Source organism: Hippocampus comes, unplaced genomic scaffold (assembly GCF_001891065.2).
Source record: "Hippocampus comes isolate QL1 unplaced genomic scaffold, H_comes_QL1_v1.1 scaffold348, whole genome shotgun sequence".
Classification (NCBI taxonomy): domain Eukaryota; kingdom Metazoa; phylum Chordata; class Actinopteri; order Syngnathiformes; family Syngnathidae; genus Hippocampus; species Hippocampus comes.
In genome coordinates, this window is record NW_017806071.1 from 389,730 (window position 1) to 416,141 (window position 26,412).

General features: G+C 43.0%; 1 protein-coding gene across 1 annotated transcript; it reads right to left on the bottom strand.

The window, feature by feature from the left end:
* Window positions 1-34: 34 nt before the first annotated feature.
* On the bottom strand, window positions 35-24,551 carry reck (reversion-inducing-cysteine-rich protein with kazal motifs). Its single transcript, XM_019893888.1, has 21 exons — window positions 24,353-24,551; window positions 14,647-14,705; window positions 12,925-12,999; window positions 12,482-12,518; window positions 12,100-12,185; window positions 11,946-11,993; window positions 11,743-11,776; window positions 11,429-11,626; window positions 10,933-11,197; window positions 10,065-10,238; window positions 9,446-9,658; window positions 8,848-8,984; window positions 8,531-8,674; window positions 8,270-8,458; window positions 7,405-7,527; window positions 6,457-6,628; window positions 5,107-5,296; window positions 4,353-4,563; window positions 3,964-4,037; window positions 3,411-3,566; window positions 35-3,272 (listed from the first exon to the last, which is right to left on the bottom strand). The coding sequence occupies exons 1-21, from the start codon at window positions 24,423-24,425 to the stop codon at window positions 3,051-3,053; spliced, it is 2,880 nt and encodes a 959-aa protein (XP_019749447.1). The 5' UTR covers window positions 24,426-24,551; the 3' UTR covers window positions 35-3,050.
* Between the last annotated feature and the right edge of the window lie 1,861 nt (window positions 24,552-26,412).

Here is a 26,412-nt window from a genome sequence, read left to right on the forward strand (position 1 = left end):
TTTTCTCATCTTTTTGTTTTATTTATTTTTTTAATTTAGCCAGAGCCATGCTGTTCTGACACATTATATTCATTTCAATCTTCACATCTTAATTGCAACATTTTTAGTCTTTCAGTCCTGAAAAGTCAGCCAAGTATGGAAAGACTTTTAGATCCATCCCTGTGTTGAAAGGGAAACATGGTATATACAATTTGTTTTTAAGGCAGCATAACCAATGTTGGCATGAACAAACAAAAACATTCAGTTATGACAAACAGGACATGAATAATAATAGATACATACAATAATATGAGCCAGGTGAGGTTTCCTTGTTATGAAGGAGTGTACAAAATGTATACTAATGGAATTATTTTGAAATACTGTATTAGAACAATAAAGTCAAAATTTTGTGAGGAGCAAGTCCGAATATTACAAGACTAAAGTCGTAAAAAGGGAGATTTTTACATTCACGCTATAAAATTCAGATTTTATTCCCATAAATACACAACTTTATTTTAAAATATGACTTTTGACTGAATTCTCCTAAAAATGCAACTTTATCCTCACAAATTCAAATCATTTTTTCTCAAATTTGACTTTATTCTTCCCACTGTGGCCCGAATACTCCTTTGTACCCTGAATTCATCTGCCTAGCACAGTAATACTGGTCAATACTGGGACATGTGTGCTGTATGGGCACTTTTAGATCATGCTAATAACACAACGCAAATGGATTAAAATCACGTCATTACGATCATCATGCACAAAAAAATAACATCTATTTATTTAAAAAAAACATGGCACACATGATATCTTAAACATTTTCATACTTATACAAATACAGAGAACTTTTTTTAACAAGAAGATATTGCATTCGTAATAATACTTCATAAGACACTATGATGCAAGGCATACAGTGGAAATCTTCTCTACCCCAGAAGGAGTATAGGTAGTGAGAAGCTGATTGTCTTGTTATCAGATGGCTTCTAGTTTGTACTGTAAATGGGTGAAATCCCTTTTTTATATTTTAAACTTAAGAGCTACTGGCCTCACACACAAAAAAAAAGGGGGGGGGCAGGGACGATTCCAGGGTTTTTATCGGGAAGGAGCACACCTTAGCCAGTATAACTATGATCATATTGTATCATGTCATCTGTGGTTCGAGAGCAGCTTTGCCTGGGACATGAGAATGACATCATCCACCTTTTTGTTTTTTATTTCTCAACCCATAACCCACCACCATCTTGTTAATGTTGCAAACCTTCATATACCCAAATAAAATGGCTCAAGCCATCGTATCCTCATCCCATGCTCAAGTCCTTATGTTTCAGGTCCTGTGGGTGGGGGTGGGGGGTCTGCGTCAACCGGGACCATAATACTAATAATAATCAATCAATACGACTTTCTTGTATTAAAGCAACATTTAGTGCATTTCCTGAGTCGGTAACACCGCCCCCCCCCCCACCCAAAAGAAAGAAAAGACATGAAAACAATAGTTCAGAATACTTAAAGAGACAGATATATATATATATATATATATGTGTGTGGTTTTTTTTGCTCTGTGGTTGAACACAACGATAAGCCGGATTGCGCGAAAGATTAATGTTCCTCTCTTCTGTCGGTTCTGAACCTGAACGTAATACTGTACACACCAAGAAAACGTGTGCTCTTTGGAATTCTCATTCATTGAGTGTGCCAAATTCAACTCAGGCATGTAAACTGGATGACGCAAAGAGTTTACATCACAAAGGCCCTAAAAAAAAAAATAAAAAAAATCTAGAAACACCTGAAAAGCCACCCAAAGCATGTGTAACGCTGTAATAGCGACATTTAAAATGACGGCTGTATAATTGCACCCACATTTCATTGTTGGACAGTTTCCATGGGAATATATCGTACTGGAATGAACTCCAACTACGAGAACACGTTTTAGTAAATATTGTGTGAAACTTTGGTGGACCCAAAAGATTAAGGCAATTTGGAGATTTTCACATGCAGGCAACAGGGTATCGTATAAACCAACATACAAAATACATATTGTCCTTCACCTTGATGATGCCTCCGACATATTCATTTACACCCCCTCCTCACAGATTTAGGGATCTGTAATCCATACACGTCTGAGATTATCTTTGGTCAAGAAAGTGAACTAATGTGTGAAGCATGTCAGCACTACAATGAATACGATCCGTTCCTTTTTGTTTGGGTCACCGGGAAGCTGGACTTCATCCAGAACTAGGTCACCAGTTAGTTGCAAGGAAAATGCACATTTATTCGCACACCAGCTGCATAAACGTAAGATACACTCTCAATGGAACCTCAAACACTGCTGAGCCTTGTGATTCAAACGCTAATAGAGGTATACCTCACATTTGGGTCGATCGCCGGCACTGCCGTACACCAAAATACGGACGCTTCAACAACAACCGGGCTGACATGTGTGTGAGAATTGAAGAGTAAACACGTAAAAAAAATAAGTCTTACATAGACCCTAATGGCTAATACAATTCTGAGCAAACGAATGTCAGAGAAGAGCTTCATGCTGGGATTTAACACTGTTCATTTGAAGCCGGATGCTTCTCAAACAAACCACATAGTCACACACACTCAAATATACAGTGTTCCACCACAATTTGTGGGGGATTAGGATCGACCCCTGACACAAAAATAAAAAATTTGGCCCCCTCATTAGGTTTACCATTTGCCTATACATGCCACACGATGGTCGCCAAGCACTACTTTTTTTTTTAAATAGAAAGCGTGATCGCCGATCTAAATGAATCTCCTCCTCGCACCTCAACATAGTTCTTTGGCACCAAGATGCCACAAGAGGTTTTCACAGCGTAACACTGTACTCACAGGCCCACCTGTGCATACCATAAAGTGAGGAACTCATCCACTCATAATACTGTATATACAAAGCTTTTCATATTCATAGATTTTCCACCTTGATTGTTTTACACGCTGGCAAGTCAATTAATTATGATTGTCCGAAGGCGCCGCCATGGTTTCCTTCTGCAAGATGGCCATAGAAATGATAACAGGAGAAAAGAGAGGGCAATAATGGGTATTTACAGCAGTTGGGGACTCAAGGCTGCAGCCAGGAAGAGACCCAGGAGAAAGCACAGCGTGGGGTGCGGAGGCGATCGTCGAACCCCACCGGAAGAGTTGACGGAAGACGTCTGGGTCTCAGAGGCAACGAGAGCAGAGAGGGGAATGTGGGAGACAAGTGTTGGACTGGCGTAGTTGATGAGGGAATCGATCTTTTCGGCTTCTTTGCTGCAGGCTTCAATCTGGAAAATACGCGTTCAGCATGCAGACATCAGCAGGGCGAGAATCATAGCGGGTGTTTGTTTTTTTTTGTTTTGTTTTGTTTTAATTTCCAAGCACAGCCCTATTAATCCAGGAGTGAGTGGGTGTGTGTGTGTTACCTGCAGAGGCGTTGGATGCTGATCCACAGGCGCAATGAGGATCACCAGCTCGTGATCAATACTGAGGTAGCCAAAAACATCGCACTGTGGGACCGACACGTGAAGTCGCAGCATTTGCAGGACATCGTGGACTGACACTGGCTGGTTCTTATTTAACTGTAGGAACAAGTATGAGGTCAAACCACTCTCTGAACACACAGAAATTAAGCGAATACATCGAGAAAGATTTAAACAAAGTCAGGAATAATGAGGCAAAACCACCCAAAAGAAAATAACATCTTCACATGTATTTTGAAAGGCCAGTGAGTGTAAATCCATTCAGCGAAGGTGCCGCAAACAACAAAAATCTAAAAAATTGACTCCCTTTCCCCAATGGAGTTTTGAAATTGCACATACCGGTAGGTGCCACAAGATGGGGGCCAAGTACTTCCCACACAGAGGATGATAAAGCAACAAAAACATGCTTCGAGCATGCACACAATCATGTTCTCATGTTACATGGAGGACAAAAAAAAACATACACAAAATGACGAAAACTGAGGTGCATCCAAACCTTTGAGAACGTATTCATTTGTTCTTTGTTCCAGAGGACCTGCAGCATACTGGCACAGATTGGGCAGCAGGCTCCTGAAAAATGGCAGGTTAAGGCTTATGATGCATCCTCCACACTGTTAATATATGCAATCGTCTGCATCTTCTTCAACAGTTTAAAAAAAACCCAGGCCAAATTTAGCCTCTGCTTGCGCTAATTTGTCATTTCTCGTTGTTAAAGTTTTTAAACAACTGTAACGTTGACGTAGGCTAATTTCTGTTCGTGCAATTAGATGCAATTAAAAGGTGTGGTTGAAAATTTCAGAATTCAAATATACCTGAACGATATGACGTGATGAAAATTTCCCTTTATCGTCTTTCAAAACTTTGAGAAAGAGCTGAATGACTCACCTGGGGGCGTGACAGGCTGGCAGCCTGGAGGTGACAGACGTGGACAGGAAATTAGACTGCAGGCAGTGTCCGCTGCCGTGCCAGAAACGGCCCCGACAGCCTGACAGTGTCCGTCATAGTCGGGAGCCACTCGGTCTGAGTAGGCCTCACACACCGTATTATAGGTTTCACCATTGTGGCCACAAACTTGCTGCCGGCTCTCGCAGTCTTCCTAAAAACACATACCTCGAAATTAACTCACTGACCATAACATTACGTACAACCTATCTAATTATATCACATAGAGCGAGAGAAAAAAAGATTTAGAGTATTTAGAGTTCAGGTTTTGAATGGATAAAAATAGTTTTCAGTTTTCACTTCATATTACAGTAGCAGTACAGTTCTACTACTCTACGCTGTAAACAACAGCCATTAAAATAAAGTTTTGTTCAATTAAAACATTTAATTAATACAAATTCATCATGTGTGTTTTCAGAGTAAACCCATTTTTTTTTCTAAATCATTATACATCAAGGCAACGCTCGTGGTCGTGGCAGTGTGATGCCCTGGGGCTGCTTTGCTCCTTCAAGACCGCGACGACTTGTTGTGATTAATGGAACAATTAAATCTGCTGTCTAACAGAAAACCATGGAGCAGGTCCAGCGCATGAATCCCTGCAGAAAATAATTCCCAAGGAAAACGATAACGTAGAATCTTCACTTCTTTTTGGTCATCTTGAACACAACAGGGGAAAAGTCTTTGGTCTTTCCCTCACCTGACAGTGGCCCATATAGGCAAGGGTTTTGCCAGCTTGCTGTAGCTGGCACAGACTGGTGTGAATGTGACCGTCGGTATCGCAGACTGGCTCCACGTTGTTCTTGTCACAGGCCGACTGCCGGCCGACGCATTCGTACTGCGGGCAGTCCGACAAGTCGCTCAGGCAAACTTGATATTTTGGAATGCACCTTGAAACACAAAGTTTAATTTGATAAAATCACTAACTATGTGTTTTAAGAAATGCCACATGCTGGGATCATTTTTGTAAAACGTTGCAGTTCATTCAAGCAACCAAGTCGTACAACCAAATAGACCAGCAGCTAATTTATGAGCAAAGGAGAAGTGTTTTTGTATGCGTAGCGTTTCCACTCATCGTAAAAGAAAACTGCTTAGAATAGCGCATGCTAGCGAATGTGTATGTTTGTGAGTTTCTTCAATCAAATCCATCCAATCATGCAGTGATGACTGCGTGCATGTTCCTTTGATCGGTGTGCCAGGAAAAAGACTTTAGGGATTTTTTTTTTTTCCCCTGGGGGATCACAGAAATCATGGGGTGTGAATGAAAGTGGTAAACCAGCATGAGGGTGTGTGAATTTGAATGAAGAATGTATTCTGGACCACATAGATGGTTCAACTGAAAATCTTCAGATTAACTTTCCACATTATTTTTACCGTGCTGCCTTTTCTTATATAGATATACATTTGGATGAGTTTATCTCCTGCTTTACACTATTAAGGTCCCCTTGCTGATTCCTCTTGCCTGCATTCCTCCACGACGACCCCCACCCAATGCTACAAGGAACTACCGGAGTAGTTATTAATTAATCTGTGTTAACTAAATGGTTTATGCTTGATAATGTCACTCCTCTTTATGTTTGCGCATACATGCCACATGTATTAATCTGTGTTAACTAAATGGTTTGTGCTTGATAATGTCACTCCTCTTTATGTTTGCGCATACATGCCACATTTTTTTTGAAAGTCAAGATTGACGTTTCTAATTTGGGTCTGAAAACGTTTGGAAAACCCCGATGTGAGTTTTTCAACAAAGAAGTTCATGACATCAACGGTTTACTCGCAAATGGTTTCGTAAGGAATAACAAATACGTGCTATTTTATGGTTGGGAAAGCATATTGCCACACTGATGTTAAATAAGGCAATTTCGAAAGCGGCCAGAACTTAGAAACAAAGTAAACCCCAAAGTGAACTTTACAAAGGAATGACTTGAATCCGTGCCATAGATGTCTTAATAATAGGTTTGTCTTGAACTGTCAGGTTGAATCTATTTGTCACTGTCATGAGTTGCTGCTTTTTCAGCTCAAAAAATAGACAGCAGCTGTTACCAACCTCTGGTTTCTCTGGCAGGGTTTACTGGCGCAGGGATTAGTGAAACGGCACTGGCCAAACACAAACTGATGGTCCATGAAACCCATACAGCGAGCCACACAGGCACTTGGGTACGTGCGGCCGTTGGAAGCGCACACTGGGATGAAGTGGTCTGGACAGTTACATGGAAGACCTGAGGAAAGACGGTAAGGGAGGGGTGGGCAAGAAGTGAGTTAGCCTAGATGAGAAACTGAAGACTGGGTACATGCTGTCTTCGGATGACCTATCTTGGCTTGAACTGCAAGGATTCGTGCTACCTCACACAACAAGCATGGTCAAGTTTTTCGTATTCTAAATTTATGCATTGACTGAATGTTATCATAGGCTGTCTGAATAGATCATTTCAAGCCAAGCTTGGTTTGTTTTCCCAGATGCAAGTGTATTCACAGAATGAGGTGGATACCATTGACCACGACAGGATAAAGGATGGAAGGCAAGGATATTTTTATAGACAAGAGCATTTTGGTTTTGTTTTGTTGGCAGGGCACGGACAAAGATTTCGACATTACGATACGACGTCAGTAATGAGTGAAAATTTCGAATGATAACGACGTGATGTCGTCTCCGGTGAATTGAGAAACATGAGGAAGACCTGATATAGATCTTGAGTCAGTGCTCTGGGGAGTACTGGCGAGACATCAGCCAAACATAGTCTGCGTGTTTTACGACCCGATGTAAACCTGCGAAACAAACAACCTCCACACAGATTTCAAACTCATTCCCTTCCTCGCTTTGTCTCTTGCCATGCGATGAATCTTCGTCTCGGTATACGATACCTTTCGTCTATATTTCACATATTCGCGACATACAAATAGATGATATTGAGAAGGACGATGACAGACAGATGTGGAACGTCAACGTCGGATTAAACTTAAAAATCCAGACGCCCTCTCGCACAACCAGACGGACCAGTAAAATGAAGGCGGTCTTCGTCTGAGCTCTCAATGTTGAGACATTCTCTGTCGGAGCAGATTGGGTGGCCAGCAAAGCAGAAGCAGGTGTCACAGTCCAGTCGATAAGATACCCCGTGATCTGGTGAAGAGAATAGAAGAATAACGATGAAAATGAGTTGATGGAGGTGCATTGAGAGAAGAAGCTCACAGTGACACACTGCGACCGCTGTTTTCTTCTCTGATCAAAACAATGTTGTCTTCTATTCTGATCAAAACAGTGTGGCACCTAGCGGATAATCCATGAATTGCATTTTATTTAAAATCTTCATTCTGTCTCTTTAATGCATTTTTTCACTTTTAAATTATCCTGCGGACCAGATCGAACCTCCAAGGGGACCGGTTCCGGCCCGCGGGCCGTATGTTTGACACCGAGGTATTAGCGAAAGAGCATCAATGTTAAATTTTATAACACACACGCGCATAATGAGGATGCTCGGGGGAGAAGATGCTTGTTGAACGTGCCGGCTCAAGTCGTGAGGGTGTGACATTTGAAAACCAGTGAACCCAGACCCAAGAGCCAAGGCGTGCAGGAAAGCAAAACAACGTTAATTTAAACCAAACGTAAAACAATGGCTGGCACACACAAAAAAAACGCAAACCACAAACGTCCTGCAGACATGCTGCTCTAAAAAAAAACAAAACCGTGTTTCACCGCGATATATACCGCGTAATAAAACAGCTACCCGTAATCTCTCTCAATTCCCCCAAAAACAGACGCCCATTCGAAACGGTTAGTCACTAGGCCAGTGAGTCCTTTCAAAAAAAACAACAAAAAAAAAAAATGAACCCTGCAAAGACAAAGAGGATTCATCAGTACTTACTCATCTTCTGTCCTCCCACAACGCAAGCCTTGTTGGTATCCACGCACGGCATCTCAACGCAATTCTCCAGGCGCCCGCTGGCACCGCAAGTGCAGACCTCGTAGCACCCGGCCGGGCCGGTGCGAGTCGGCACTTGTAAGCGAGCGTCCTGCTGCACCAGAAAGTCTGAAGCCTCGCCGAGTTTACATCCTGAAAGGAGAAACTCGTAAAGAGCGCCGTTCTGCAGAACGGTGCTCGGCGTTGACGTGGAGGAGGTCCGACCTGGCGCGCAGAGAAATGGCTGGCAGTTGAGCTCATCGAGGCAACCCTTCCTGTTGACCTGGCATAAGTGGTTGCTCGGGCAAGGGTTCGGGTTGCATGGATGGATGACCTCTTCAACGACGCTGTTTCCGAGGGAACTTGGGGCTGATGGAAGAGACATAAATAAATAATCCACATTTGATCATTAGGGCTTAATGCTAAATTGTCATTGGACATCCGAGTGTGCATCAAGGTTAATATATTGAATGAAAACTACTTGTTGAACCTGATCCTGGATGGCTTTTTTTTTTTCCCTGTACCGTAAAATTATCACTCACTGAGGTATCTGTGGAGGGGAATGCAGCGTTCGGGGTCATCGATGGGCGACAGAAGCTCGCATATCCTCTCAGGTGTTTGTCCATCGTGGAAACGTTTTCTGTCCCCACACTGGGTCAGGATTTCCACACAATCCGACCTAAACAAACAAAAAAGCATGAACGTGTAAAATATATGGATATAAATGTATTATTGCCGTAAGTCTGTCGGAGACGAAAAGGATCGACATTTGGTACAGCTCAAGAACCGATGAGGTACTGATGCATTTCCACTATCGAATCCAGGAACTATAAGGATTTCTTGTACCTGGTCAGCAGGGGTTTCAAAACTTTTTGTGTTGTATTGTATTGAAGTGTCAACAACATACAAGAATATGACAACACGGACACATGATGTAGTCATTACCGCAGAATTAAAAAAAAAAAAAGAGGTTATTTTGTCTGCCGCAACCCCACTGGCGCTGATTGTGCAATAATTCTCTTCCCCACTTTTCACAATGATCGTTTTTCCTCCAACAAAAAGGACAGTGATAAGCGACGCGCTACGTATTACGCGTCGGAAGCAACGAGCCAAATACGAGACATCCTCGATTCGGCTTACTTGCATATGACGCTCCCTCTGGACTTGCTGTGACAGGGTTTGATCTGCAGGGAGCAAGCAACCGCCTTCCACATATCCGGCAGACACTTCCTGATGTCGAGCACAGGAATGTTCATGAAAGGCATCTTGATGGTTCCGTTGGACCACAGCTTGATGTCGTTCATAGCTCCCTGGTCCGACTGCATGTTACAGCTGCGAAACAGCTCCGTCGGCCTGCGGACAGAGATAATAGGAGGCGTCCGTCGGTCTCCGCAGAGTGAGCTAATTGGCGCTTCAAAGCTGGAGTGGCTTCTATTTAGCGCTTTTTTGGGTGTGTTCCATCAGGCTTTGTTTATCTTGAGCGACTGTTTGCGCGTGCCTGTACGTTTGCGTGTTGACACGCAGCAGCGTGAGCTTGACTGAAAATAAATATAGTCAGCGTTTCCCTTTCATCCAGCGGTGCAGCATTTTGAAATTTGCGAAGGAAGGTGATCTTAATTGCATGTTTGACTTTCAGGAAAAGGCTGTTTGTTGTTGTTGTTTTTTTTTTTTTGAGGTCCAGCAACAGTATTTGGCTGACAATTGTATGCCGATTAGCTGTTCGAGTACTTGGCTAGCACAAAAAGAAGCAAGTCCTGACCTATTGTTGAAGTTGGTGCAATAGGAGAGCTCCTTGCAGCCCAACTGGCAGGGCTCCCTGACATCAGCCAGGCAGTTGATCAGCTCCGTCTCCACCGGGTTGTACTCACACAGCTGATCAAAGTCTTGCCACGTCTGGCTGCCCCAGTTTGTGCTGATCTCTTGACACATGTCCCTGTCGGAGAACGAAGAGATGCGAATTTAAAACACGGGGGAAGTGACACGTGTTTTCATCCTTGTCCGTAGGACAAACAAAATATTGAGCGATCAATTCGACTCTGTCAATCCATCGCTCGCTTTTGCTGCTACCTGCCTGTCCTGATCTACCGATGCAGTTAGTGAGCTGGGAAAATTGATTGTCTCTTGCGCGTGGAACAGAAATATGGCTGATCTGCGTGTTTGTAGAACGTGTCAACCAAGTCATTTACTGGATAAGCTAAAATTTATCCTAGCTTACTTCTGTTTACTATTTTGTCATTTCGATTGGTCCGAATGCCCCGTGGCGCTACACTGCCTCTCACAGTTAACATCGGGTTCTATGTTCGACTCGTGCTTGCAGAGACGGGGACTCAGATGAGTGCGTAACCATATCGAGATACGGTTTGTCCCTATTTTCAGACCCCCCAAAAAGGATTCTGAAACCGTTAGGCAAGAGCCTGCCCACCCAAGCGCAGATGGCTTGTCTGTTTGTCAGCCATTAACTGCCTGCCATTACTACTGTTGGAATCATGCGACAGAGTCTGGTAAGCATTAAGCAAAGCACAATACGAGGAAGAGCCGAAAACCAAATGGGGGGTGAAGAATTGAATTTTCTGTAGCAGGACGTGGCCATCCCAGCACGTAAGGCCCGTACGGGTGCTGAGCGGTACCTGCAGAGTGAGGTGTTAGCCTTGGAGCAGCAGTGCAGTTTGGCACAGTCCATTTTGGCAGGATGCGGGACTTCTTTTTCGGTCGGGGAAGGGGGATGGGCGCTTCCCAGAAAGCACTGCCACATGGGGTCTTGGGGGAGAGGCTGGGAGCCGCACTCGTCAATCAAACCCTCCATGATCTCGTGCTCCGTGCTCAAGGTACGGAGGATTCGCCGGCAAGCCACTTGGCAGTGGGTAGCCTCGGCTCGGTCACAGCAGTACAGACCTGGCGGGGGCGGGGGGGGGGTTGATTAGCTGGAGAGTAGCCATCAACTAATCTGGACACATCCATTGTCTAATATATTCTGCAAAACTAAAATGGACAGTGAAGTAGAAATCGGAAGACGCTGAAATTGTCATTCCAGGATCCTGGACCACAAAGTACATCCGAATAATGTAACCGTCAGTGAATTTGCCGGTGTGTAAGTAAGTTCCAGGACGTACAGGTGGGACTTACTGTCTATAGGGCTGCGTATCGGGTAGGACTTGGTGAAATTGCTGACACAGCTGAGCAGCTGAGCGCTGTGGCTCTGACAGTACTCTTTGACGGCGTTGATTTGAGACACGGTCGGGGTCGAGTCTGTCCTGAAGATGGCCTGACAGTACTCCCGACAGGTGGTGTGACGCCCCGCATAGCTGCAACACGTGGAGCCCACTGGAGAACCACGGGCACACATCGTGTAGCGGTCACGTATTGAAATCAATAAAAATAAAACAACGCTAAGATTCCTACTGAAGAACTTGTGACTGCGTGGCTCATTTGTAACTTACTTTCATTTTTGGTGATACAGCTGTGTAGAGGATTCTGCAACAAGAAAAATGCTTTTTGAAACCGATGGACTACTACTCCCGAATGTTTCAAACATCCAAATGTGTCGAGCAAGACTTCACGACTCCGTTCCGCGACTTTTAATTTTCATGCCGACGACTCCGTCATACATTTCGGTGCATCTGCGCCCGAACGCTCGACTTACCTCGGTGACTTTTTTGCATACTTTTGTTAGGTCATTTTTGGATGACGCCTGTAAAAAAAAAAAAAAAGAATCCCGAGACAGAAAGCAACGACACGGGGTCACGTTATATCACGACAACAACGTTTCGACAGGATTTATTTACAATTCGACATACCTGTCTGCATTCCCTGCGGCACTCAGATGAGATAGCGAGCTCGCAGCAACCGAGCCCTACCCAGCTGTCTGACTTTCTTGATACTCCTACAAATCAAAACCACAGAATGACCTCGGTGTCCGAAGTATTTAATTTTTCCGAATTTTGATGACGCGGTGGAAGTCTGTTCGAGAGTTTAATGCTGTAGTTTAAATCTGGGGGAGTGGTCCACTTTTTACGAGTGGGAAAGATACTGCTTAACACGAAGAATGTGGAATTGTACTGATATCAAAGCCCCCCAAAAATGTTCATCCACGACTTTTGAGTCAAAATAATTTTTCATTTTGTGAATGGGTGTCTGTTAATATTGACAATTTGTGTTTTGAATGCAACGTGATCTTACCTGGAAGTGTCGAGTTGATGCAAACCCACAGCTCATTCTGCAGGAAACACAAATTGGAATAAAAGTGATAATTAGCGTTGTAATGTCAGGTGATGAAGAGTGTCACACCCTGAGCTTCGCACGGAATGTGTCCATTCTGATGTATCGCTCAAAGGTTGTCGAAGGACATCTGATGTGTTCCGGCATGTCGTCGTGCAACGGGGCCATCGCAGCTTGTAGAAACAGACTCATTCTTTCTTCTTGAGTCATGACCTACATCGCCACCCGTGCCGTCGTCGTCATCAATCACGTTCTGGTTAAACGCTAAACGTAAACTAATCTGTGCTTAACGCTGCAGCTTTGCTTACCATATGGGCTTTGAATTTTTTTTTTTTTCCAGTGACGTGTTCATCACACGACCGATTGGTTGGTTTTGTTTGCATACGGTGAGTGAGAGGACTCACCATTGACTCTGGACAGTAACTTGGCAACCTCTGCAGGAGATGCTTCAAACGAGACTCACTCTTTATTGTGGCGAGCTGCGGGAAAAGAAAAGAGTCGTGAAAATATCATTTTATGCAAAACTGTTTTTTAAAATGGGTTTTAATTGCCCGTGGCGCAGAACGACTTTTGAGTCTCCGATCCAGGACGGCTTTTAACTGTTCAGCTGTGCCGCCTTTGACAAAAGAATCGGTGATACATACAGTACATGCAATATCATACGTCTTAGTAAAAGTTGGAACACACACACACACACACACACACACACACACACGCACGCGCAATCTTCTGAAAACAAAAGCATACTTGAGAGCCACAGCACGGACTATCATGATAAATCTCTTCAGCGTTCTAAAACACTCAGACGGAAAAAAAAAACGACAGCAGTGCGGATCAGTACCAGGCGCCTCAGGAATTGCTCAGCAGAATGTTTTGTATAAATTGAAGAAATGGAAGTAGTGGACATCATGTACATTGTTTAAAGACATAGTGCATAGAGTGTTGCCTTTTTGTTTCACTTGAAGTCAAACACAGTATGAGTGGAACATATAAAGCCGAATGAATTATTTTCCTTCCTTTCTTTCCTTCGTTTTCATACGCAGCGGCCGTGGCAGGCCTTCGGCTGCGCGGCTTGTCACGACAGCAGTGCGGATCAGTACCAGGCGCCTCAGGAATTGCTCAGCAGAATGTTTTGTATAAATTGAAGAAATGGAAGTAGTGGACATCATGTACATTGTTTAAAGACATAGTGCATAGAGCGTTGCCTTTTTGTTTCACTTGAAGTCAAACACAGTATGAGTGGAACATATAAAGCCTAATGAATTATTTTCTTTCCTTTCTTTCCTTCCTTTTCATACGCGGCGGCCGTGGCAGGCCTTCGGCTGCGCGGCTTGTCAAGAACAGCTCCTGTTCAACGGGACTACGCGTTGGAGCGGCGCGACACCGAACAAGCCGGTTCAGGTCCAGTCCTTCTATTACCGAATTAAAAACAGGAACCAGACTCGGATCAGCCCTTTGATTTATTCATTGGTGCCATTCTGTTCTAAATATAGCAAAATGGGTGTCACCAGCACAAAAGGGAGCTTTCATGCCATGTAAAATAGAAACGCTGATTAGAATGTGTGTGCCGGGGCACTTCGCCCCACCCCGGAGGGAACACACATAAAGTAGCCCACACCTCCCTAACATTTTGTGGTAACTGCGCTTGTAAAAGACCAACGTCCTTCATTCTCCATCTTTTTGATCCTCGTCTATTTGTTTCTCCTTTTTTTTTCCCCTCTTTTGTGGCATTTGCAAAAACATGCAAGAAACCACCTCCTCAACACTTCCACTTCAAGAGCATGAATTAGACTAAGCCTGTTTGCTGGTTTGGGGGCGGGGCTTTCTTTGTGCTTCATTTCATCATGTCCTGTTTTGTTAAGGAGGGCAAAGTGACGGCTTCAGAGTGGGACATTGTGTCACCTGCACCTAATTGAAGCAGGGCGAGAGATTTTTTTTTTTACTCTGCACTTCAAAGTGTAAAAAAAAAAAAATACACCCCCCCCACAAAAAAAAAAACAACTTTACACCACCCCCCTACCTTCAAAAGCATCTATTCATGACCAAACAAACGGGGCTGAGGAATGGATTCGTGTGTGTGTGTGCGTGTGTGTGTGTGTGCGCGCGCGTTGAGTTTGAGTTCATACCTGATCACAAGCTTCTTTGCAAGGGGAGAACTCGGCAGCATGGTGGCAACAGGAAGGATCTGCAAGCAGACAACGCAGACTTACAATAAGAACATACTGACAGGATGATTACAGCTTCGTGTGATGTTTACCGACGGTAATTTGTTTGCTTGGACTTTTCTCAGCTCAAGATCCATATCGGAAATGTGTCTCAGGAATGTATCTTATTCAAATAGATTAAGTATTAAGCCTTTTATGCAGAATGTAATCTCATAACATGGTAAGCTGTCCACTGTAGTAACAGCTGTCCGTCAAAGGGTTAAAAAAAACAATTTTATTGACTAATTGAAGGATGGAGATTTTTTTTTTTTTTTTTAAAGAGGCTTTGGCGAAAGACACAAAAACGGTGAATTGAAAAGCTTTTCAGTGCATAGCCCTTTGGAAATATGAAATAATTGGGTAATTTAAAAAAAGATATATTATTATTTGTCAAATTTATAATCCATCTCCGTTAAAGTTTCACATCGCACTGAAAACTGATGAATAATGGGGACGAGAATGTTGCTTTGAACAGAAAGCGTCGATGTAGCAGGTTATAAGCATACAGGTAACTATGATACCGTGTGTATCGAAACAATGTTCAGTTTAATGGCTGAACCTATAACCCCTTGCAGGCGTTGTCCTCGTCTATAAAAAAAAAAAAAAAAAATTACGAGAAACAAACACACAGGAGCAAAAGAGGGTGTGTTTTGTGGCAGAGAGAGGTTCAAAACCACAGCACGGCCCAGGGTTCCAGTAAATGTCTTGGCTCCATTCGCTGTCAACAAACTTCTCCCGCCTGCTCAATGTGGCCAAACACTTTGAACGCAGTCGTGATCTTGGACTAGACTTGGCCATTTCGTCGCTCTTGAGCAGTTACTCATGTTGACAAGTGGAGCTCTACGAACAACCCAACCTTCACAACCTACAAAATGATCGCAGACAACTACAGTGTGTTCCCTGAAGCTGGACGTCGTATTTAAAAAAAAAAAAAAAAAAATGACACAACAAGCCAGAAGTTTAAAACATACAATGAATCAAATAAATGACCATGTGGCACTCAGACATAGTAAGAAAGATGAAATTCTTCAAAGCGAGACTTTTATCATATCCCACAGGTTTGACGGATCGGACCAGAACCCATTTTCGCACATGTGCATGGAAAATTTAGTTCTGAGCCAGTGAAACCAGGGTTAAAGTTTTTTTTTCGTTTTTTTTCCCAAAAGCTACGTTTGGCGCAAACGCAAGGCTGCTCACCAAAAGAACACCATATCTCCGTGGTGATGACAGCAAAATGTTTTGAGTCTGTTTTATATCAGCTGGAACTTGGACTTCAGTCTTGGCGGAGGCAAATTACAAGCAGTTCTAAGTGTCAGTCAGTGTTTGCCCAAAAACTTCAGAAAATCCCCCAAAAATGTCAGGAAAAGCCTACTTGAACAGCAGAACTTTCGAGGGGAGGGGGGTGCAATTGACCAGGGTCTTTCAACTTTTTATATTCACTGTATAATATTTTTGTTTGCGACAAAGTATTTTCGACCAATCCTCGAGAGTTTCCAAAGCGAGCACGAGCGTAAGAAAGGGGATATAACGCGGACACATGCTTTTCCATATAAGGCGCTTTATTTTATTCCGGTCACCATCATCTGCCCGCCCCCCCCCCCAACCCTTTTGTTCCGTTCTCACTTCAAGTGACCAATTGCGGCAGGCATTTAAAAGACATAAAAGAAAGCGAGTGCACTTGACAGGTAAGGCATTGACAGAAACCATCACACCCACTTGTCAGTGTGTCTGTGTGGACTTGGATAAGCACACTTGTGGCGCCATTTATGAGTGTTGGAGAAAGGGGGTAGGGGGTGGCACTGTTAGTGTGTCCTCAGCTGCTTGACACAGGGGGGGATTCTGGATTCCATCAGCAGGTCCAGTTGTCTTTGATGCTTTAAGGAGGAGCAGACGTCCACTGTATGTGATTTGTTTATACAGTGCGAGATTTCGAGCCGAGGAGCACAGTGCCCTGTTCTAAACAGGCCTCTTGAAGAATTGGCCCCAAAGATGCTCCCAAGCTGTTCCCAAGATAACGGCGGTACGATAAAAATGCGGTCGGAGGAGCTGTCGATACAGAGCGGGATTCAAAATAAATCGGATAACTCAAATGGGTAAACAGTCTTTTTTTTTTTTTTTTTTTAACAGCTTCAATTGAGCATGGCGGTCACCGGTTCAAACCTGTTCACTTTGAAAACGTGGACTTCAGTCCACTGAAAGAGAACCAAAAGCCGGAGTGTCGATTCGCTGGCGCATGCGTCAAAATAGTCTCTGATCTTTATATTACTGTAAATTATAGTTTTACTTGGTAAATTCTTGCGAAAGGAAAAAGTCACATGTTTGATTGCGATCAAACCAAAATTCAAGGTATGAACAACTAAAATTTTTTTAAGTTGGTCCAACATATTTTTTCAGTGCATCGTATTTTTTTTTCAGGACATTATGGGAGTTGAGCAACTTCTGCTCTTTCGTTAACCTCGACGTTGTTGCTCTGTCAGTGCCGTTTGTGAACCAAAATTCATTTCGGAGACCGCAGATGAGCGTGTGCATAACTGCTTGTTCAAACAATGGCAAGCGACAATTATCCGAGGGCGAGGAAGGGACGATGGAGGCCATTCAGTCATGTAAAAAAAAAAAAAAAAAAAAAATCTCTTGCTTGCTGAGAATGAGCGCCGGCCCCATTTGGGCTCAGCATACATGAGAACAAGCACCCCCCTTCAGCAACGCTGTCACATTGGTGCTCAGTGCGATGAAGGCCGGTGCTCGCGGCCAACATTCTCCCGTCCAAAAAAAAAAAGACAAGTAACACTTTCTTGACAAACTATTAAACAGTAACTTTTAGTGCCGCCGTCCAGGGTTGCAAAACTTCCAAGTTGGAAACTAATTTATGGCCAAAGAGGAATTCGCACAATATTTGCTCAGTGCTGTCAATTACGTGCGGGTTTTTGCTCTTGGCCAGGCCGCTGCTGAGTTCACCGTATGAATATCCGCGTAACTCACAACCCAGATGAAAAGGTCATATCAGGATGACCTTTGACATCTACGGAAGGTGAAACATGTGGTCCAACCGTGGGGTTTATTTAAATCAGCGGATCCCTGGGGGTTAAGTGAGTGTGTATATTTAGGGGTGTTGTGAAAAACAAAGTTGTAAGGAGGGGGCGGGGCTGCAACAACAATGGCGGAAGATTTCAACAGCCTCCGTCGCTGTAAATCAACGATGTCTTTGTTGAAATGTCAACACGGTAGTCACATCGACGTGATTCATCAAACAGCAATTGCTGCCCCAATTGAGTTGACTTGAGGACAAGCTGAAGCATCATCTACACGCTATGTTCTTTCGACCCCCCCCCCCCCAAGAAAACAAAACATCAAATTTGAACCGTATGTGACAAGCGAAAGAAAATTAGAACATATCCGGCGGGACCGTAGCATTTGATGACACTTTCGTTTTTGTACAAAAACGGGATACACCATGTAAATGTGGCTTGATGAAGCGTCACAAAGACCGTTCGAAGCTTCAATTTCCTTCCGAATGTAGAAAGCACAAAAAAAAAAACCGGGATGTTTTTGGGTTGCTCTGGCTGTTCTCAGTGTCGTTCCGAAACGGCTTCACCAATTCTCCCAAAACATCCACGGTCACACAATACTGCCAGCAGTACCCGAGAGGCTCTCCTAACACTCTGCTTCCTGCATTCCTCAGATCCGCAGCAGACTCTCGGGGGGGAAGATTTTAATGGATGGGGGTCCAAGGTCACTTCCTGTGAATTGATTAATTATGAATGGCCATGTATTATCTGGTCAACAGAGTTTGCCAGAATCAGCGACCAATTCAAAATACATGGCAGATGTGTTTTGTGGAGTATGAATGAGCCAGGGTGTAAGGGGGGGGGCAATCCAGATCTTGTGTGCATGAAAATATGAGAACCTAGCAAAATTCAGGAAGCGTTTCGAATACAAATGCTGGATTTGGATATCAGGTTTCCTTGGAAAAAAAGATTTTCACCTGAAATACACAAATAAAAAAGAACCGGGAGCAGCAGTGGCAAATTAAGCCAATTAAAAGTTGTTGTCAAGATCTGTGTTTTGGTTGACTCCATTTTGATCCGTTTCAGTTCTATTTCATTTGTTCATGTTTTTTCCTGTCCCGTGTTTGTGTCCTGTTTGTTTTTTTTTGTCCCCACTTGCTCTCGTTAACCCTGTTTCTTGTGTCGACCAATCAGCTCCCTCCAGCCACTCGCGGCTTGCCCAGGTGTGCCTCGTTGTCTCGTCAGTTTGCTTGTATTTAGTTCCGTGGTTTTGGTCAGTCTTTGGCAGTTGATTGTCGTTGTTAGTCACTGTTAAGCCTCTAGTGTTGTGCCTCCTTTTGTGATGAGTTTATTGCTTGTTTTTTTTTTTTTTTCAAGAGGGTGTTTATTTGATTTAGTGTTTTGATTGTATTCCATATCTTGTTTGACTTTTCTTTCATTTTCTTTTTTTTTTTAATAAATACTTTAAGACTTATGCACACCTGCCTTGGCTCCCTCATTCCAACTTGTATCACTAATCTTGGTGCATTAGTTGTATCGCATCAGCTAAATCTCCTTAAATCCATCTTAAGTACTGCATTGGTGGAAGTAGGGAATTTAATTCCTTCCATGGATTTCTTTCTTGACTTTCTAGCAAGCTTTTGTTGAGGTGTCAATCGTAGTGGTACGTTATGGCGTTTGTTGATCAAGAATAACACAAATGAGACAAAAGTAGAACTGTCGCATCCGCGTTCCAAAAGAACGCACGTTAAAGGCCCTCTCAGGTTGCAGCTGAGTCGGCCGGCAAATTGTTGCGTCATCTCGTCGCATCCAAGATGGTGGCAGAGTGATTTCAGAGTGGCAAAAGCAAGGCAGTTTAGTGGCGTTAAAAAAATCATTGTAGAGGAAAAAATGGCGTCATTAATCACAAATGCAGTGTCCAAGGGTCTTGACGGAGGTTGTATAGTGATGTTGTTAAAAAAAAATGGTGGGGAAGTCGTTGGGAAAACGGAAAAGAAGCGCCGAGGAGAGCAGTCACTGGGCATGGAATCAAGTTTTCTGTTTACTGTAACAACAGGCACCCAGTGTCAAGATTGATGTGCCACATATCACACCACCATGAATAAGAGTCATCCTTTGACCACAGCCCATTCATGCCACGGCGTTGGCACCGAAGCAAGCAGCGACGACATGGAGCAATAACTTTCAACCGTGAAGATACAAAATATTATTCGAAAAATTCAAAGCAGCTGCACTGTCAGTGTTGTTGATCTGTTTTTTTTTTGTTGTTGTTTTATTGTGGCTAAATTTTACTTCCAGTGTCTCTTCCGTCACAAAAACTTCAATACGGATTATATTCTCGGTGGTTCTGTTTAGATCCGGACTTCATGAGTAACAACTAGTCGAGTCCACAACAGCCAACCAGCTGTGGATAGTTAAAGATCAATAGAAAAAAAAAAAAGAAGAAGAGACTTGTTCACAATAACAACCCAACTGCCTGTTTTCGATCGGAACAGCTGCTTGAAGATGCTGAGATAATATTTGATAACATGACAACAGACGGTTTACAGGAAATGAGCAGAAGATGCAATTACGGCCAGTGCCGCCATCTCCTTATTGTGGTTGCAGTCGTTGATTGAAGACCTCGAAATTGTTATGTCCACTGTTACTCGACTGAATAAAGTTCGAATAAAAACATATTATATAAATATTGACAATTGATAGGTCGACTTTTCATTTGGATAACAAGAGGAACAATTGAAGATGAGTTCACGTGGTTGATTTACTATTTCATATCTTGCAGGGGCTCACTTCTTTTTACACTTGTGAGACAAGTAAGTTTAAAAAAAAAAAAAGTTCCTTCTTCCACGTCGAAAAATTCTCAAAGTGAAGGCACAGGGAATGGCTCTGAAATTATGAAGTAGACAAATATGACTGGCTTGACACGCAACACTCGTCGACACAAAATCAAGCCAACATTCTTTGAGTTTTGCGAAAGGGTTGCGGGCAGACGATGTTGCAACGGTGCCGCCATCTGCGACTGGCTGCATGCATTTGAAGGCACGACACACGAGCAATTTCTTTTGTTGAATAATTAGTCGTTTAAATGGAAAGACAACAGTGGCAATCCGAAAACAATTTTCCATTTTCATGGAACGACGAAATCTGTTCTCGGTTAAAAATGGCCTCGTGTCGACGTGTGAAGACAACAGAACACACGCAAGCGCCACAAATGTTGAAGTTTTGAAAACAATTCCCTCTAATTAGTCAGACAGATATTACATTTGGGATCCCCCCTCACCCCCACGATCTCTCCTGAACATGACCAATAATAAGCTTAAATATTTGAGTGCCACAATTTTCCTCCGCTTCTGATTTCAAATTTGTTCTCAACAATGCACAATCCATCGTATGGGCAGTTATGTACATAACAACCATGTGATGTGGTGACAATCTGATACCTGGTTCACACGCCACGTCCCCTTCTGAGGGAAACCAGAAGTACTGTGTGACCCAAATGACTTTGACAGACATGAAGAAACGGCAGAATCGACAACAGAAAAAAAAAATGGCGTCATCGAAACGTTTTTTTAAGAAACAATGCAGACAGGTGCAGGCCGCGTTAACTGCCGCCGATCCCAGAGTCGCGTACGATCAGATTACATCAGATGAAGCGGAAAGGTCATTTTGGAAGCGGAATGTTGACTTTTCTCGTCTCTTGGGCTACATCTCGCTGTAGTCGACGGCACCATATATTTAGCTTCCGCTAGTGTTGAGCAATGTCAGAATCAAAAACAACATCCATCCATTTTCTATACCGCTTTGTTGTCATTGGGTCAGAACGTAGTCCAGCTGCCTTTGGGCATGAGGCGGAATACGCCTCTCGCATTCGCCGGCGTGAGTATACGGAGAAAAGCAACCACGAGCGCAGGGAGAACGTGCAAACTCCTCACAGGAGGGGCATGAGCAGAGATTGGAACCTCCCGCCCGGGGAGACAGACGTGCTAACCGCGAGGTCATCCTATGGCGCAAAAACAACATTTCAGACTCAATTCGACAGTCACTCCGGTGAGAGACGGCCAAGAAACTCCCCTCCAGAGCGCCGCTGCTTCAATCTAATGTTGTGAAAACTATAATTTGGTTTGCGGGATGGCAGCCCATTCCTGATTACAGTGGGCACGGAAAGAAAAAGGGCAGCCGTTCACGACTCTCCTCCCCCCCCACCACCCCTCCTTTTCCACCTCCTCCTCCACCCCTTCTGCTTTGAGGAGTCAAATTGGTTCCAGATGCATTCTCTCACGGCTTGCCTCCACAACAAAATCACAACATGAAAGACACGACGGAGGAAAAAGTTTGGCCAAACTCGAGCGAGGCAAAAAAAAAAAAAAAAAAAAAAAACGTGAGGAATTCTGCCGTAAAAAATGTGGAACAGCGGCAATATGGGCTCGCCCGGAGCAAAGCTTGCTGATCACTTAACCGTATGGTGATGTTCATTGTGCCTTTTAAAGCCTTACGGAGAGCTTCTGAGCCTTCTATTGACTCTTCCTCGGCCTCGCTATGTCGTAGACAATGTGCACCCCAAATGAGGATCTAAGAGCTGCATTACTTTCATGTTTCGGGCAGATGTGTGAATGAAAAGAAAACAGATTCAAAGTGATCGAGCAAATCCACATCCTTACCCCATGTGGACTTGCACTCCAGAGACGTACATCTTCTTAATCATGTCGACGGGACCCTAGCAGGCAATTTGGCGATGCAAAAAGGTGTTGAGGAGCACACCTTTCCCAAAAGGCAATGTGAGGCCATGGCTGACGCCCCCCACAGGAATGAATTTGATTAAATTTAAAGCCAGAGCCCCAATACACATCTCAGTGTTTGTCTGTCCTGAAAAGTACCAGAAAATTAACATACTGAACTTGAAAGTGCAGTATAAGCACCAATTCAATGGAATTAGATATTCATAATGTTTGTAGGGAAAATATCGTCAGCCTCTTAAAATAAAGGCCGAAGTCATATAATGACAAAAAGTATTTTTGTGGCTTCGACATCTCATGAAAATCAGCTGCATCCTTCGTGAAACACATTGTTTATTTCTCACCCTGAAATTAGATTATTCAGAAATATAATCAGAGTTCGGTTACGTTATTTAGCATTTTCTGAAAAAAAAAAAAAAACAGTCCAGTGTTTGAGGAGTGTGATGATACGACACATTTTTGTGGGGTGAATGAATTGAATTCTAATCTTTTATGTAGTTATGAAAGCGCCTTTCACTTTTTTCCCAAACCAGAGAGCAGTCCCATAACTGAATGCTAGCGATAATGATTAAAAATGCACTTTTCAACATCATGCAATAGATCACTCATGTGAATCTCATAATGTGATATTAGCACCTGTGGCACATGAAAATCACAGAATTAAATGTTCAAACTGTGCAGTGTTATGCCTCAAACGTTTTTTTTTTTCTTGGTTACAGTTCAGTTGTATTTAAATCTAAATCCAATAAAAGTGCATCAATCATTTAGATTGTTTATGTGCACTTATTTTTACAATTAGACTGACGTGCGATACATTTTCATTGGGTCTTTAAGTCATTTTATTTTCCTCTATATTATGGTCAGCGTTAACGTTCACACTGTGCATGTAATGTCATAGCTTACTTTTTTTTATCAAAAAATACTCGTGAGGAATAAAACCTGTCGAGTTTTTGATGAACACTTGTGCCGACTACGCTACTGTATTTATTTGAGTCATTGTGGTGGAGAGACCCACCGAATTAAATGTTCAAACTGTGCAAAGTGTTATGTCTCAAACTTTTTTTTTTCTTAGTTACAGTTCAGTTGTATTTAAGTCTAAATCCAATAAATGTGCATCAATCATTTAGTTTGTTTATGTGCACTTATTTTTACAATTAGACGTGCGATACATTTTCATTGGGTCGTTAAGTCATTTTATTTTCCTCTATATTATGGTCAATGTTAACGTTCACACTGTGCATGTAATGTCGTAGCTTACTTTTTTTTATCAAAAAATACTCGTGAGGAATAAAACCTGTCGAGTTTTTGATGAACACTTGTGCCGACTACGCTACTGTATTTATTTGAGTCATTGTGGTGGAGAGACGTGTATTTTCGTGAGTTTACATTCGCTAATAAATGCATTATTATTCACATGACATTGAACGCCCAATTTTGGAGCTAAAACCACTAAAATGATGATGTCATTATATGACGAATGCTTCGAATGTCGCGCTGGAATCCAACATGAGCTCTTGAAGCGGTTCCGTTATTCAAACTCAAGTCTTCCGAGAAGTCTTCTTCCAACTTTATAGCCGCAAATATTCGATTCGATTCAACCTAAATGCGCTATGCCAACCACAATAATTCACACTCAGAGATGAAATTGTATGATCAATATTTAAAACGGGGACATACCGAACAGGACAACAGGATGTCAGCTGCCAAAAAAATCACAACAACAAACTTGGTGGGGGGGAAAAAAAAGAGGTGAACACTCAAACTGCAAACATCTTTTTTTTCCCCCCCTTCTAGTGAATGTCAGGAAATAGGCGGAGAATGGGAATAACTTGACAAATGACTTCGGTCGTGCTGAGCAGAAGTCCGAGAGAACATTGAAACAAGACTCACCCTGAGCTTGGAGCGGCGGGAGGTAAAAGTTTGCGGCGAAGAGGAAGCCGATTATCTGCAAACACACACGCATCTTATTGAAATCCTAAAGTGCATCGTGGACGAGAAGACGCGGGGAAGGCTGACGCTGTGACATGGTCCATGAACCTCTGTTTCTCTCGCTCTCCCCTCTTAGACAGCCTTTCTTCCCCTCCCGCACCCCCACCACCACCAAAACTGCCCCCCCCCTCCCTCCCTCCTTCTCTCTCCCTCGATGGAACATGCGCAGATCGAAGGGTGAATCGGTTTAGCCCACCCCATTTCACACACACGAGGAAATAATAATTATAATTCATCCTTGAAAACCTGAAACTTCTCCTCAAAACCTTTTCTCGTCTTTCCAGACAATGTTTTCCACTTTCAGTTGGACTCAAGTAGAGGTACAGATAATTGTATGTAAAAAGACAAGACTGGAAGAATTTACAAGTGTTAATTCAACTCCCTTATTTCCATTTAAAAAAAAGTACAGACTCTGATATGTGCTTACAGTAAGTACACATCAGTAGATAGGTAGCTACAAGCCGCCGTTAATTTGCATCAGCATCTTTACCATTTGTATTTTCACTTATGGAGACAGCACTTCATCACCAAGGCGCTGAATTACACTTTTGGGGAGGCGAGCATTCCAACACTTCCTGAAAATGACGTATAAAATCAAACATGCACAGTAGTGGTGCAATGATTAATCAATGAATCAGCTGCTTGACTTAACAAATGAATCGATAATAATTTTTGGAACATCGGTTAACGTGTTTTCTTCCCCCCGAAATGTTTTCATCAGAGATGCCCGTAAAGTTTTCTAGCTACATTTTTTTAAGTGAAGGAAATTTGCAATTAGCGTACACATTATCTTCCAAAACTAAAACCAAGAAAGATAGAGGGACTTTATTTACATTAGAAGGCAAGATGATGTGTTGCAGTGACCCCCCCCCGCCCCCCCCCAGCGATACATGTGAATTTTATACCTGTGATTTTGAGCACCCTTTGTGTGCTTTCTGAAATAAAACTTCAAACATTCAGATAATCCCGATATCATGAGAGTGGAATGAACAGAACAAAACATTTGACAGGGAGAGTGAGGTGGGGGGGAGTGGCAAGGGCGGGGAGGGGGGGGTCATGAGTTTCCAAGTGTGTCGCCTCATTGTCCCCGTTAATACCCGTGTCGGCTGAGCCGGGGGGCTTTTTGTGCCACATAGAATTTAGCAGCAGGGAAATCTGTGTCCAATGAGACGCCCCCTTTTGTAATGGGTCAAAGGTCAGCCCGAGGAGGATGTCAAGGGCTGGAGTCAGCGCATTGGCTCCATGTGAGGAGACGACATCATGTCAAGAAAAGAATTGGAAAAAAAAGACGTTCACGCCGTTATAAAGATATCACAAATCTATGTGGGACTGATTGATTTAAAACATAGGCTTTTGTCTTTTGTCTGTCGCCAGTTTTTTTTCCCTCCAAATTTATTAAATATAGCTTCAGTAAACACATGCCTGCGTCACCATCCCTCCAACTACAATCAAGGGGCGAAAAAAAAAAACTGTTGAAGAGAGACTCTGTTGTTTGCGCTTGAATGTACAATGCAAACCCAGAAGCTAGTTGCACCATCACTCCTTTTCTGACCCGCAGATTGAACATAAAGGTTCATTGTCCTAGCAGATGTGGTTAGACAACATCAACGATTCAGTGTTGTTGTTGTTGTTTTTTTTGGGTTTTTTTTTTTCCCCATCAGGCCTGTTGCTGAATCCACTCATGAGATATTACAAAAATAACTACATACTAGGCCCTGTTTTGATTTCGGCTACATCTTTGAAATTTTTCGCAAGGGATCATCAGCTCAAAGTCCTTTTTTTTTTTTTTTACATCTTAGTGGCATCTTGTCTCGTTGTGGCTTGCTTAAAACCTTCCTCACAAGCTTTTCATGACAGACGCTGCATCTGACATGTCAGTGCGCGGGGTTGCCATTCCGACATTGCAGCAACTTTCTGTTTATGTTCCACAGGCAGCAATTAATGGCCTTTCAAAATCTGTC

Coding starts and splice junctions, on each gene's coding strand:
- reck (XM_019893888.1), bottom strand. CDS start 24,425: ATGCGTGTGTGTTTGCAGATAATCGGCTTCCTCTTCGCCGCAAACTTT. Junction 11,627..11,742: donor CTGTATCACCAAAAATGAAA/GTAAGTTACAAA, acceptor GTGGTTCTCCAG/TGGGCTCCACGTGTTGCAGC. Junction 3,273..3,410: donor AGCATCCAACGCCTCTGCAG/GTAACACACACA, acceptor CGTATTTTCCAG/ATTGAAGCCTGCAGCAAAGA.